This window comes from Platalea leucorodia (genome assembly GCF_965183815.1).
Source record: "Platalea leucorodia genome assembly, chromosome: Z".
In the NCBI taxonomy this organism is placed as follows: domain Eukaryota; kingdom Metazoa; phylum Chordata; class Aves; order Pelecaniformes; family Threskiornithidae; genus Platalea; species Platalea leucorodia.
In genome coordinates this window covers 29,673,203-29,686,277 of record NC_138858.1, presented here as the reverse complement: position 1 = coordinate 29,686,277, position 13,075 = coordinate 29,673,203, and the positions used below count along the sequence as shown (strand labels likewise).

The following is a 13,075-nucleotide window of genomic DNA, read 5'->3' as shown; positions in this document are numbered from 1 at the left end:
TTTTCACATAGGTTTTACAAGTTGTTTTTCAGCCTTGAGAACCTTTTTTTTTGTTTCTCCATTTAAGTGTATCATCACAACCTATTCTAAGTGTTTTTCTCAGGCTCAAAAAATGTCTGTGTCATTTTCATGTTATACTAAAGAAGAGCATTAGGGTGAGGTCAGTGTTTCTGAGAAAAACTGGCTGATGTTCTAAGTAATAATTTAACTTGTAACTAAAATATTTCAAGATACTCATTTAACCAGATAAAAAGACATTTGCATAACATAAGCTTTTTAATTTAATCAGGAAAAGTAATACATTCCAAGATGACTGAGAAGCATGGCTTTTGACAGTTGCTTGGTAACTGCTTTCATTATGACAGACTCACTTTCATTAATTTGTTTTAGTTTAATGTTTTACATCCAAAAGAACTAGAAGAATTGTAGCTATCTGCTTTTATGAATTTAGAATTCAAATTAGCAAGACCTTAGCAAAAGACAGATGTTGTGTCTGAGCCTAACTTTCCTAAATCAGTGAGATCTAAAAATGCAAAACTATAGTGGTAGATTGACAACAAACTGGAGACAGATATTCCAGGTGCCAAAACCGAGAAAAATAGGCTGTATGTCTCTCCTGATGGAATGATGCAGACAAAAACTGCTGTCAGATAGAAGAATAGAATGTGTGGCTTCAACTCGGCATGGGCATCTTCCATCCTCTGACAATAAACCTGTTTATCTTGAGAAGTTGTTCAGTGATGTAGTGAATGATAAATAAAGAGCTTACTTTGATACAATGTACTCTTATGAATGTTTTCAGTGAAATAGGAACTGTCAACTTACATTATCTCTGCAGTCCTTTAGCAGGCAAAACTGTTGATCTTTGCAAGGCTTAAAGCTTGATGGTAGCCACACTGAAATCAGTGGAAGTCTTTGACTTTGCCTCTATGGGCTTCAGATCAAATCCATATTATGTAGAGGTTGCACGCTCTGATTTTAGTTGAGGTGCATGGCTGGTGGGAGTGTGCTGAAAGAGCTATTTTCCCATGTGTGAACTGTAGCGATTTTTTTCTACCTAATTTTTCTAGTGGAAATTGTGGATTCTGTGGATATCTACCTCAATCTCCTTCGAAGTATCTTTGACTTCAATGCGATCAGAAATTTGCTGACCGGACCCAACCAGATTAAAATACGGATTGATGCCATGAATGGAGGTATGAACTTAAGTTGTTATCAGGACAAAATTGTAGGTACATTGCAATAGCTTCCCCATAAAGATGGTACACTGCAATAGTTTCCCAATAAAGGTACAGCATATAAAAGTCAGACTTTTTAGTAAGGTTAATAGTAATAAGAAAGGATTTGAACATTATACTAGTAACAAAGTCAGTCTTAACAATGGGTTAAGGCCCTTATTAGGCAAAGAGGTTTATGTTTCTTGGTAAAGAAGTGAAGGCATATGTGTCCAATAAACGTTCTCTTTCTGTATTCAGAAGCAAGCAGGATGAGGTAGTCTTGCCATGAGAGGGTGATGAAGTATGTTGCAGTGTGCAGTACCCAAGGAGGTTACAAGGCAGCCTCTACTAAGAGTAAATTCTAACTAGTATCAAGTTAGTTAAGTCTGAATAAATTGCACCCAAGAGTTCTTAAGGAGTTGGCTGAGACCTCTGTCTCACTAACATTAACTGTTAAAAAATTCCAGTGTACTGGGGGCAGGAAAAAAGAAAGTGTCACAGGAGACAGCAAGGGGACTGTTTTTGTGCCAATATTAAAAAATTATAAGCTGAGTCACTTGGGGAAACATAGATTAGTATGAGATCTGTCTTAGGCTACATCATGAAAAAATAAAGATAGGTTTCTACAGATAATTGCTTGAAGGATAGGAATATAAGTAAAGCTGTTCCACATTATCTTATGGAAAGCAAATTCCATCAAACAAACCAGGTTTCATTCTTTAATGGGATTACAAAAACAGACCAATAAAGGGAGCTGGATAGACTTACAGAGCTTTTGTAAAGCATTTAATCTGTTACAGTGTGACAGTCACTGTTCAAAAGATTATAGTGGGCATACAGTCAGTGTGAACACCTAGTTTTGCCAGGCTGTGGCAAAAGGGCAGATGATGTCCTTGAACAATGCAGAGGGAGCAATGAGGAAGGCACTGCCTCCCATTGTGTACACTACTGGAGGGAATGTTACTCAAATAGTTTATAGAGCTCTGATGTCCAGATCTATAACTGAGTGTTGAAAAATTTTACATGTGGTCAAAAAGATGCATAGTCTGGCTCAGGGTTAGGAAAACTGATGCATCACAAAGATTTTAAAGGACTGAGTTTGTTTACTTTATTTACAAGGTGACAGAGAATTGGCTTTATGACTTTGTATCTGGGTGGAGAAGTAGCCATACTGTGATACATAGTACACATACAGTAAGCGTATACAAGAATATTTGTTTGTAACAGAGAGAAAGGTTGGTTTTTTTTATTCTGCAGAAAAATTATTTCTCAGTCTTCTATTCCCCAAAATACCAAAACCAATCAATAGTGAGAAGTTGAGGCCAGACTAATTCAAATTGAAATGTAGCTCACTTGTTTATGGGTAACAGTGAATAACCACTGGAGCAATCTACCAAAGATAGTTGGGGTTTGTCCTTCTCTTGGTGGCATCAGATCAAAAGACTTTCTGGATGAGATGCATTAGCCAGAAGTGAATCACCAGCCACAATATAGTGAACATTAGAGAGGATCGCATGTGTACACGGACAAACTGTCTTTCCAAAGTTTGTTTCAGCTCTGCACCTCTGGAATATGCTTTTATGCCTGTAAGCATTGATACTTTAACATTAGTGTAGAACAGAGTAATTTGTCAGGTTCTTGATAAGAACCTGAATCATTGTTTACTGTATATTTTACAGAGTTAGCACCTAAATTTTCTTGAACACAAGTTTGTCACAGTTTTACTTTGGGTTACAGTTGCTCCAGTTAGCAAGATTTGGGAGTAAGGTAGGAGAAAGACAGAGCACGAGAGAGCAAGCAATCACTCATGAATTTTTTACCTCTGAGTGACCTCTTCACACCTGCCTCAGGGATGCAAAGAGCTCAGTCGGTTGTTAGTGTCCGTTCAGCTGCCAAATGCATATAATAATTATGATATATAGTAGCATGAGCTGGCGTCTTAGTTGGCCATATCTTTAACAAAATGAAGAAGTTATTTTGGAGTTAGTTTTGAGAAAGTTTTTGTTTATTATCTGCATGGTAGTAACTAAAATGTGGCAAAATTCTTTGGTGGACAAACCAGTTGTAATCTTAACATGAATTGGAATGTTGAGGTAAGTTTATTTCCCATTTGTATTCCCCTACTGTTTACTTTCCTTGCTATTATGTGTTAAACTGTTTGCATTCCAGGATACATAGAATAGCATCTTATTTTTATTCTAGTGAGAAAAAACCCTCTAGGTGCATGATAATTGTTTTACTTAATAATGGGTAAATAAAACTTGCATCTTTCACCATTCAGTGATTACATTTTCACTTCCACTAGTGGGGAACTGTGTTTTTAATGCTGAATTGCCAATTGATTATTTACTGGGGGGACAATCACATACTCCTCTGTGAAATAATAGTTTGCTTTTAGTTGCTAGGACAGATGTATAGAATTGCTGAAAGTATGTTTTGTATCAAGTCTCCACGGTGCCGTGAAAAATTGGAATGTCAAGCATACGCTTTTGTGATTGCATGGCAGATTTCTGTTTTTGCAGTTATGGGACCTTATGTGAGAAGAATCCTGTGTGATGAATTGGGAGCTCCTGCAAATTCTGCCATAAACTGTATTCCTCTGGAGGATTTTGGTGGGCAGCCTCCTGATCCCAATTTAACATACGCAACTGCCTTGCTGGAGGCTATGAGAGGTGGCGAGTATGGATTTGGAGCTGCTTTTGATGCTGACGGTGTAAGTATTTTGATCTGTCTGGAGGTTTCACCATAGTTGTTTTGTCTGGGGTCAGGTATGGGACATGTAAGTATAATTTATTTGCTTTTCAGTAAGCCCTGGAAGCTGAAAGTGGTATTACTTTCAGGTACAGATGACAGCATTTGCAACCCATAAATCGGACACATATGTTGTAATTTGTCTCTGCAGATGACTGCAAATCAAGCAGGATTTGAATGCAGAATGAGAATTCTTTAAATATTAGGCTGGTTTTATCTTGTACTGGTGTGACACTTTTATTCCCTGTTTAGGAAGAGACAGCATACATAGATAATACGGACTTGCTTCACAGTAAGTAGTAACTAAGTTAAGTCCTTTTTGGTTAACAGCGTAAATCGAGAGATTTTTAGCTAAATAAAGCACTGAATCATAATCTCTGTTTTAATTTTTTTTAATGTCATATTATCAGCATTATAAACAGCAAAGTATTACAGAAACGACTTTCTGTCCTGACAGGGTGAGAGAAAGATGAAAATGTTCTGAAGAACCGAAGCTGTTTTCTGTTGTCAGTAAACACAAAACACCCTCCTACTCCCTGTATAGTGTGTGTCATTGGCAAAAGGATTCTCCTACACAAGCATTCCCTGGCAGGAACAGACCTACTGAAGTGTCGTGTAGGAGGCTGAAGCTAGGGACTGATCTCGAGCTTTGACTTGCAAGGCTGGAGGGAGTGATGGTGTGATAGTGAGATTATAAACCTGCCAGGATGATACCAATAAATTATTCTGCCTGAAGAGGGATGCAAGTAACCCAAAACCTGTCCTTTTTTTTCCTTACCTACAGTGGATCTAATAAAAGAAATTACCACTCTCCAAAACATAAAATTTAAGATGTTTTTTTTGAATTTCTTTTCTTCTCCAGGACCGCTACATGATCCTTGGCCAAAATGGTTTCTTTGTTAATGCGTCGGATTCATTGGCTATAATTGCTGCCAATCTGTCTTGCATTCCATACTTTTGTCAAATGGGTGTCCGAGGATTTGGCAGGAGCATGCCTACCAGCACAGCCCTGGACAAGTAAGACGAAACATTTATTTATATCACCTTGGTCATTACATTAGTAATCTCTCTGTTTTGCACTACATAGCAATTCCAAAATTGTGAAGTCTTTTGATAAGAGCTTCTAATTTTCACAATCTTTATGTGCTTTATTGTTTTAGCTAGTTCTGATGATATTTTGATCTTACCTAGACTAATTTTACCAACATTTACTTGGATGAAAATAGTTTAATTCAGCCTGGAAAAGAAATAAATAGGTTGAACCTTTTTGAGAGTACAAACACTTGACTGGTAATTCCTTTTCCAAATAACTTTACTCTTTTTTTTGGTAAATAATGGTTTGCAGCCTAATCTAGCAGCCCTGCTTATGAAAATCATGGACGTTTAAAACAGATAAAGTAGCAATTCAGTACTAAACAAGCATTTAACACCCCCTCCCCCCCTTATTTTAAGCCATTGAAATATATCATCTATTATGATACAAAATGTTCCAGAAAGGACTGCAGGCAGTCATGAAATCCATTTCCAGTTTCAAGGCAGGTTAAAAGTATACCTAAATCTACTTCTGACAAGCCCAATCTGCTCTTAAAAGATTTGCTGGATGTGCATTCTGTGTTAGCAGCTGAATTTTGAACAAGTCTCATCCAGACCTAAATTTTCTGTAAATATTGGCATAAGAGGATTAAGCTAAATATTATTGCCTTATATGTTCTGTGTGGAAAGAGCATTCACTGAGTCAGTTGTGTCTCAGTGTTGATCTGATTGCATAGCTTTACTACCACAGGAATGATCTGCTGCCCCCATTAAATGTGTCTAATCAGGAAACAGTAATTCTAAAGTGAAACGTAGCTCGTATGAGAAGGTTGATTGCTCTTTGAAAAGCAAGAATATTAGGGTGCTTCCCTATTCAGGAAATTTCTGAAAGTTACGAAATTCAGAGCTAGAAGCTTCCTCTAATGCTTGACAGAGTCTTCAGGGAAATATTCCTTACTTGTAGGTAGATGGTCTAGTTTAAGGAAATACTGTTAGGTCAGGGTTTGCTGTATTTTGTTTATTCCGTTTAGAGAGCCAAAAATCTCATTGTTTAAGTGAAAGCTGCCATTGTATTGAAATACTATATAAAATAAAGAGAGGTTCATTTTGGATGTAAAACCCAGGATATCTGCATTCCTGTAAGACTTGAAGAAACAGTGACATTTAAATATGTTTGTCTGTCTTCTTGCCTTGAAGTTTGGTAGTTGTGTCAGAAAGTATGACTATACTGAAGTCCCCTTCAATAACACTGTGACTATTTGAATTATGTTCCTGACAATGTTTACTTGACCTTCTGGAGCACAGATTGCCTCATGGTGATTACTGCCTTATTTAGTTCTGTGGAGCTAAGCCTGATTATTAAATAAAACTGAGGAATTGATAATGATGGAAGCATGTAAATATTTTCCCAGCCATTCTTACAAATATTTATTATTATGAAGTTTGCAGTCTGTATCCAGGACACTTGAATTTCTTTTTTTCTTTCATTTTGTGGTTGTCTTTGTTTTCCTGAAGATTTAAAAGTTACATGTTTTCAAAGTTGGTTGCTTTTGTTTTGTGACTCATTTACACACATGACAATCCAAAATAACTGAATTTTAATTTTTTGTAAAAATACCATAATGTTGTCCAGAGATTCTCATGCTGTGGTGGCCCAAATTGTATAACCTGCTGAACTGATGAGTGCCAGTGCTGAACTCACTCATTGAAGAGCGCACCTTAGACCTGCAATCACAGTCAGTAGTTCATCTTAAGCAAGTCACTTTTCCTATATATTGGCTGGCTACATGGATTGGAACGCAGTAAGGAGTATCATAAACACCTTCCTCAGAGGTTCACTGCATGAGTTATTGAGCCATCCTGTCTTCCAGGATTCTCAGTGAAACCCACCATAAGGAGCTGCTGAACTTCCAGGAAAGATGGTTGTCTGTAAGAGGTATTTTTCAGTAAAATCGTGGAATGCCATTCTCTGAAATCCAATATATTGCTTGAAGGAGTGGCTAACAAACAGGTTGATTCTCAGTATAGGTTTCATGTTGAACTGAATTCCAATTTCATGTATCTATAAACATAAGGGACAGTTCCACTAGCGTCAGTGAAATCTTAGAGTGGGACAGTGGGTGTAAAAGAATATGAGTAAGGCATTCATGATTCCATTCCCATGGACTAACTGGCCAACTTGCAAGGAAAAAACAAAGCCTTTTGGACGGACAAGAATATTCCTAATACAATGAAGCAAAAAGGAAAAAAGAAAGATTGAGCAATTCTACGTAGAATTAGCACACCAGCATAATATTTAGTATTAAAATTCTAAAACCTCAATCTATACTTCTGCAATAGGAAGGGAAATCCTTTCTCTTCCAAAATGTGATGTCTGATACCATGTTGTTTACTGTAAGGGCCAGCATCCTCTCTGTGTTTGCTGCTGCATGTCTCACCTCCAATATAATAAAATCAGTAAGGAAAATATTTTGTGCTTTGAGTAGAACATTCAGAAAAGAATGGATAACACTGCTTGCTTAAGTCCTGCAGTAGGTTTCAGGTTACTGCTTACTAGTGTATGCTTTAAATCTATTGCTTTTTTTGTTTCTTGATCCCTTTTATTCCTTTCTAATGGACTGGTCGTGTGTGCTCCAGGGACAACTGTCACAGAACCCTTTTGTATATCTACCCATAAAGCTCATGCTTCAAGCTTACGCACTGGAAGCATTACAAATTAATTTAAAAACTGTACTGTGACTATTAATTCTGGCAGAAAAGGAGGAAATAATCACAGATTAGTGGAGGCCGGAAGGGGTGCCTGGACATCATTTAGTCCAATACCCTCATTCAAAGCAGGGTCAACTAGAGTGGGTTGCTAAGAGCCATGTCCACTTGGGTTTTGGGTATCTCCAAAGACGGAGACTCCACAGTCTTTCTGGGCAACCTGTGCCAGTATTTCACCACTCTCAGAGTAGAAAAGCTTTTTCATAAGTAGAAACAAAATTTCCTGAATTTCAGTTTGTTCCTGTTGTGTCTTGTCCTGTTACTAGGCACTGTTAGAAGAGTCTGGCTCTGTCTTGGTTACTCCCCTCACCCCCTATTGGGTATTTATGCACATTGACAAGATTTCCCCCCTGAACCTTCTCTCTTTGAGGCTTAGTAATCCCATCTCTCTCAGCCTGTCCTAGTATGACAGATACTCCATCCCTTAGTCAACTTTGTGGCCCTTTTCCAGAACTTTTCCAGTAGGTCCAGAAGTGGACTCAGGACCCCAGGTTTTGTCTTGATAGTGCTGAGTAGTGAGGAAGGCTCAATTCCTTCCACCTGCTGGCAGTGCTCTTCTAATGTTACCCAGGATGTTGTTGACCTTCTTTGCCATAAAAGCTTATTGCTGGCTTATAGTCAACTCATGGTCCACCAGGACCTCAGGTCCTTTTCTGAAGAGTTGCTATCCAGCTTTTTGGCGCCCAGTATGTACTGGTGCCAGGAATTATTCCTCCCTGTGTGCAGGGCTTGGCAGCATTGCCCTGTATTGACTTTCATGAGGTTCCTGTTTGCCAGTTTCTCCAGCCTGTTGAGGTCCATCTGAATGGCAGCACAATCTTCTGGTATATTACTCCTTCCAGTGTTGTATCATCTGTAAACTTGCTAAGGGCGCACTCTGCCCTATTGTCCAGGTCATTAATAAAGATGTTAAATAGTATTGGCCACAGTATTGACCTACGGGGGGCACCCCTGATGACTGGCCTCCAGCTAGATTTTGTGCTGCTGATCACAACCATTTGAGCCTTGGAATTCAGCCACTTTTCAGTCCACCTCGCTGTTGACTTAACCTACTGTGTGTTTTGTCATTTTGTCTGTGATGATGTAATGGGAGATAGAGTTGAAAGCCTTTCTAAAGTAAAGATAGACTATCTACTGCTCTCTCCTTGTTCTCTGAGACAGTAACCTCATTGTAGAAGGCTATCAGGTTGATCAGTCATAATTTCCTCTTCCTAAATCCATGTTGACTACTCGTGGAGGACCTTCTTGTCCTCCACGAGTTTGGAAATGATTTCTAGATTAGTTGCTGCATCACCTTCCCAGGGATTCAGGTGAGACTGACTGGTTTGTAGTTCTCTAGATGTTCTTTCTTGCCACCCTTGAATATAGGAGTGCTATTTGCTTGCTTTCAGTCCTCAGAAGGCTCCCTCAATTGTCACAACCTTTTGAAGATAACAGAGAGTGGCCTTGAAGTCGCTGTTAGCACCTGAGACCTCATGGACTTGTGTATGTCTAGTTTGTTTAAGTGTCCCCCAATGTGTTCGTCCTCTGCTGAGGGCAGGTCTTCCTTGCTTAAGGCTTGCACTCATCCCTCGCCTCACTCTTGTCTTTAGAAGACGACTCTTGTGTTACATAGTGCTAGTTGTAGTAGCAAGTATATTGTTAAGGTGAGTGAAACATCTGACAGTGAAAGCTTGTGGGTATTGGTCAAAATGAACTCAATGAAATAAATTCTAATGAACTTCCAAATAGTGATTTTAATGAAATAAGTAAGAAGTTTTGAGTGAAATGTTATGGATTGTCATCTGATGTTAGCTGTAATCTATCCTGTTTGCATAACTTTCCAAAACTGCTTGGCTTTTGCCTTTTTTGCAACTATTAACTATTTGTAGTTATACCAATGTTAAGGATTTTGTTAGGTGCTTCTAAAATGGACATCAAAATATGTATCCAAATACTTATGGCGGGTTGACTGCGGCTGGCTGGCTGCCAGACCCCCACCCAGCCACTCTCACTCCCCCTCCTCAACAGGACGGGGGGAGGAAATAGGATGAAAGAGCTCGTGGGTTGAGATAGAGACAGGGAGATCACTTCCCAATTACTGTCATGGGCAAAAGACTCGACTGGAGGAAAATTAATTTAATTTATTGCCAATTAAAATTGGCAATAAATAAACCTAAGCGGTGCAGGGGGATGGGGAATGGGGTTGGGGTCAGTCCGTAACAGCTTCCCTCTGCTGCTCCTTCTTCCTCACGCTGTTCCCCTGCTCCAGCGTGGGCTCTCCTCACGGGCTGCAGTCCTTCAGGAGAAAATTTGGTCCAGCGCGGCTCTCCGCCAGCTGCGTTTCCTGTCAGGAAATATCCATCTGCTCCACCGTGGCTCTCTCCGTGGGCTGCAGGGCAATGTCTGCTCCAGCACCTGGAGCAGCTCTTCCTCCCCCTCCCTCTTCTCTGACCTTGGTGTTCGCAGGGACGTTTGTTCCTCAGTCCTCACTGCTGGGCAGCTTTTTGCCCTTTTAAAGTATGTTTTCCCAGAGGGGCCACCAGCTTGCCTGCTGGGCTCGGCTGTGCCCTGTGGTGGGTCTGTTGGAGCTGACTGGAACTGGCTGTGTCTGGCATAGGGCAGCCCCAGCCTTGCCTCACAGAGGCCGCCCCTGCAGGCCCCCTCTGGCAAACCCTGCCACGTACACTCCGTACAACATCTAAAACAAATCCCTTAAACATTTAAATATTTCTCTCGTATCTAGACTGTCATTCATTCAAATCAGCATTTATTCCATGTGAGGTAGTAGATGCATAGCAGACCTTATACACAAAGATTAAGTGGTAAGTTTTGTTCTTATTTATACCAGTCGACATCCATGGGTTTCTTAGACATGTCCCACTTACCTCGCTAGATTTAATCTTGAAGTATGACATCTTGAGTTAGTCATAATTTGGCCTTTAATGCATGTGCTGTACCATTCAGTTCCATGGGAATGGTTGTTTAAAAACACTTTGAAAAGTCCTTTTTGTTAATGAGTTAGAAAAAAATAAATAAAGGAAAAGGACTTTCAGGCCAACTGTTATCTACATCATGTAATAGTATGGACAAGAATAAGAACAACACTTGATTAACAAGGGAGGGAAAGCACATTTAATAAACAGAGTAATTAAAGGTTTCTCCTGTGCTGTTGAGTGCTGATACTTCTTATTTTCTGTATTTTGTTGTTCTAACACTAGAAATAGAGAAAGTGTTACAATAAAGATGATTGAAAAGGACACGGCAACATTTGTAATAGTAGATGCAGTAGGATAGCAGAAATAGTGCCTAGCAAAACAAAAGAAACTTACATTTTACTTGCTAATCTTCCTGAAGAAGTTAGGAAATGCTAACTTCAAGCACAGGATTTAATAATACAGTCACTACTCCATAAAACATCTAAACACTTGGAAATCTTTTCCCAACAGATATTACCGGAGTAGGGAAACAGAGATAATGATGGTCAAAAAGAGCTTGTATGTGAACATTTCTTAATTTTTTTTCATGAGAGCAAGATGAATGCTGCTAGAAATACTTCGTTGTATTTGATGGTGTCATCACAGTGTCTTTGGGATAACACTTCTTTGGTCATCAGAGCCCTGCTATTGTCTGAAAGGTGTAATTTGATTTGTGTCTACAAAATTAATCTTACTGTAGTGTACCGAACTGTCTGTTTTTGCCCGCTTCTGACCTTGGTACTAAGAGTAGCTGCCGTGTGAGGGAATTGGATCAATTCCTGTCCACTTGGCTACTGTCTTTTGAGGTCATGGGCCTCACTCCTGAAGTCTGTGCTAGAGAGCAAATGAAAACCACCTCTTCTTATGGTGCACCCATATTGTGTGGCCACAGTTTAGCCTAAATCTTTGTACTAGAGCTTTTCCTTAGCTATAAAAAAAAATCATATATAGTACTTGAAAGAAGGGATTTAGAAAATCTAATGCTTTTTCACTTGTATGCGTGATAATGTGTTGTTTAATATTTTTTCGCAGTGCATTATTAAACTGAAACAGAAGGAAGCAATAATCCAGAGGACTGTAAATGTTGCTTAGGAATACTGCATTAACAAATGGAGCAGTGGATTACAAGAGAATTCACTCAAGATGTTTAACATTTACATGTGTTTGCTTGAAGTGACTGCTGGAATATACTAGTATGTACTGTAGGGAGAGCGTAACACTTGACAGGAAACATCTGCTTTAATGTGCTCCAACGTCAACAGGATTGTGGCAGTACGTCTCCAGACTTTGGTTCTCTGGCGATATGTACCCTTAGGTTGGTGTTCTTTTTCTTGTGGGGAATGTGAAGCTGTGTACCCTGTTAACAAACTATTCTTTTTTCATATCCTTGTATTCTGATTTATCTGATGTCTGCATAACAGGAAAGGAAATGAAAGGCTGACATGTTAGCTAATGGTCTCCAAAATGAGAATCACAAGGGTGAGTAAAACTTGTTTCTGCAGGAATTACGAAGCTGGATGGGTGTGGAAAATAGCAGTCAAGTTGGCACTGGAAAAGAAGGTTGTTGAGAGAATACCACTGTGGCTAGCATTATCTGATGCCTTGTTTCTATAGCCAGGTCATTTCAAGAGCATGTAGGTGCTCTGATTATACTTACCCTGAGCAAAGCTAAGCACCTTACCATGCAGCACCCTGCCACTTTACATCTGGTAGACCATCTTTTAATGCAACTTTGACACATCAGTGTTCTGTCGGCTGATTGTTCATTTACTATCTGGTCAGCTAGAGGCAGGTTTTAAGGGGGCCTGCAGTGACACTGACTGTTCTGACTTGTTTAAAGAAATGTCTTCATGCAGTGAAGAGCAGAGATGTGATGAGCTCTAAACAAGCGGTCTTGGGTGCAGGAAGGAGGCTGACCCTGGCAGCAAGGAACTCTTAAATTCACAGTGCTGGTTTGGAGTGGTGTCCATTTTGTCTGGCGCACAGCAGGAAGCTTGCTTAAATGGCTCTGTATGCTCGTTTTTTTTAGGACAGGAGCCCCAGACATTATAAGCAGCAATGAATGACACAAAGACAGGATGAAAAATATTAATTCAACTAACTGTCTTCTTACAATTATTTTGTCCAACTACCTGGGAAAGTTTGCCCACTTGCAGCAAAGGCTGGATTTCTGCTTACTCATTATTATCAGGTGGGTTGCTCTCTCTTACTGCTTAGAGAGGAGCAACAGTGCTCCAGGAGTTTTTACCTCACTGTGAGAATTAGGAAACAAAGAAAGAGTTGGCTGTTTGGTAGGAATTGTCCAAGAAGAGGTCCTCTCTTCATTCTCAGCTTAGGTCAGTTTGCTTTTGT

General features: G+C 39.5%; 1 protein-coding gene across 1 annotated transcript in view; it reads left to right on the top strand.

Annotated features, from left to right (window-relative positions):
• PGM5 (phosphoglucomutase 5) overlaps positions 1–13,075 on the top strand; it is a 77,574-nt gene that overhangs the window by 12,622 nt on the left and 51,877 nt on the right. The window contains exons 4-6 of the mRNA XM_082335426.1: positions 1,071–1,196; positions 3,740–3,930; positions 4,831–4,985. Of these exons, the coding sequence (XP_082191552.1) occupies positions 1,071–1,196; positions 3,740–3,930; positions 4,831–4,985 (472 nt within the window). The remainder of the gene's footprint in view (positions 1–1,070; positions 1,197–3,739; positions 3,931–4,830; positions 4,986–13,075) is intronic.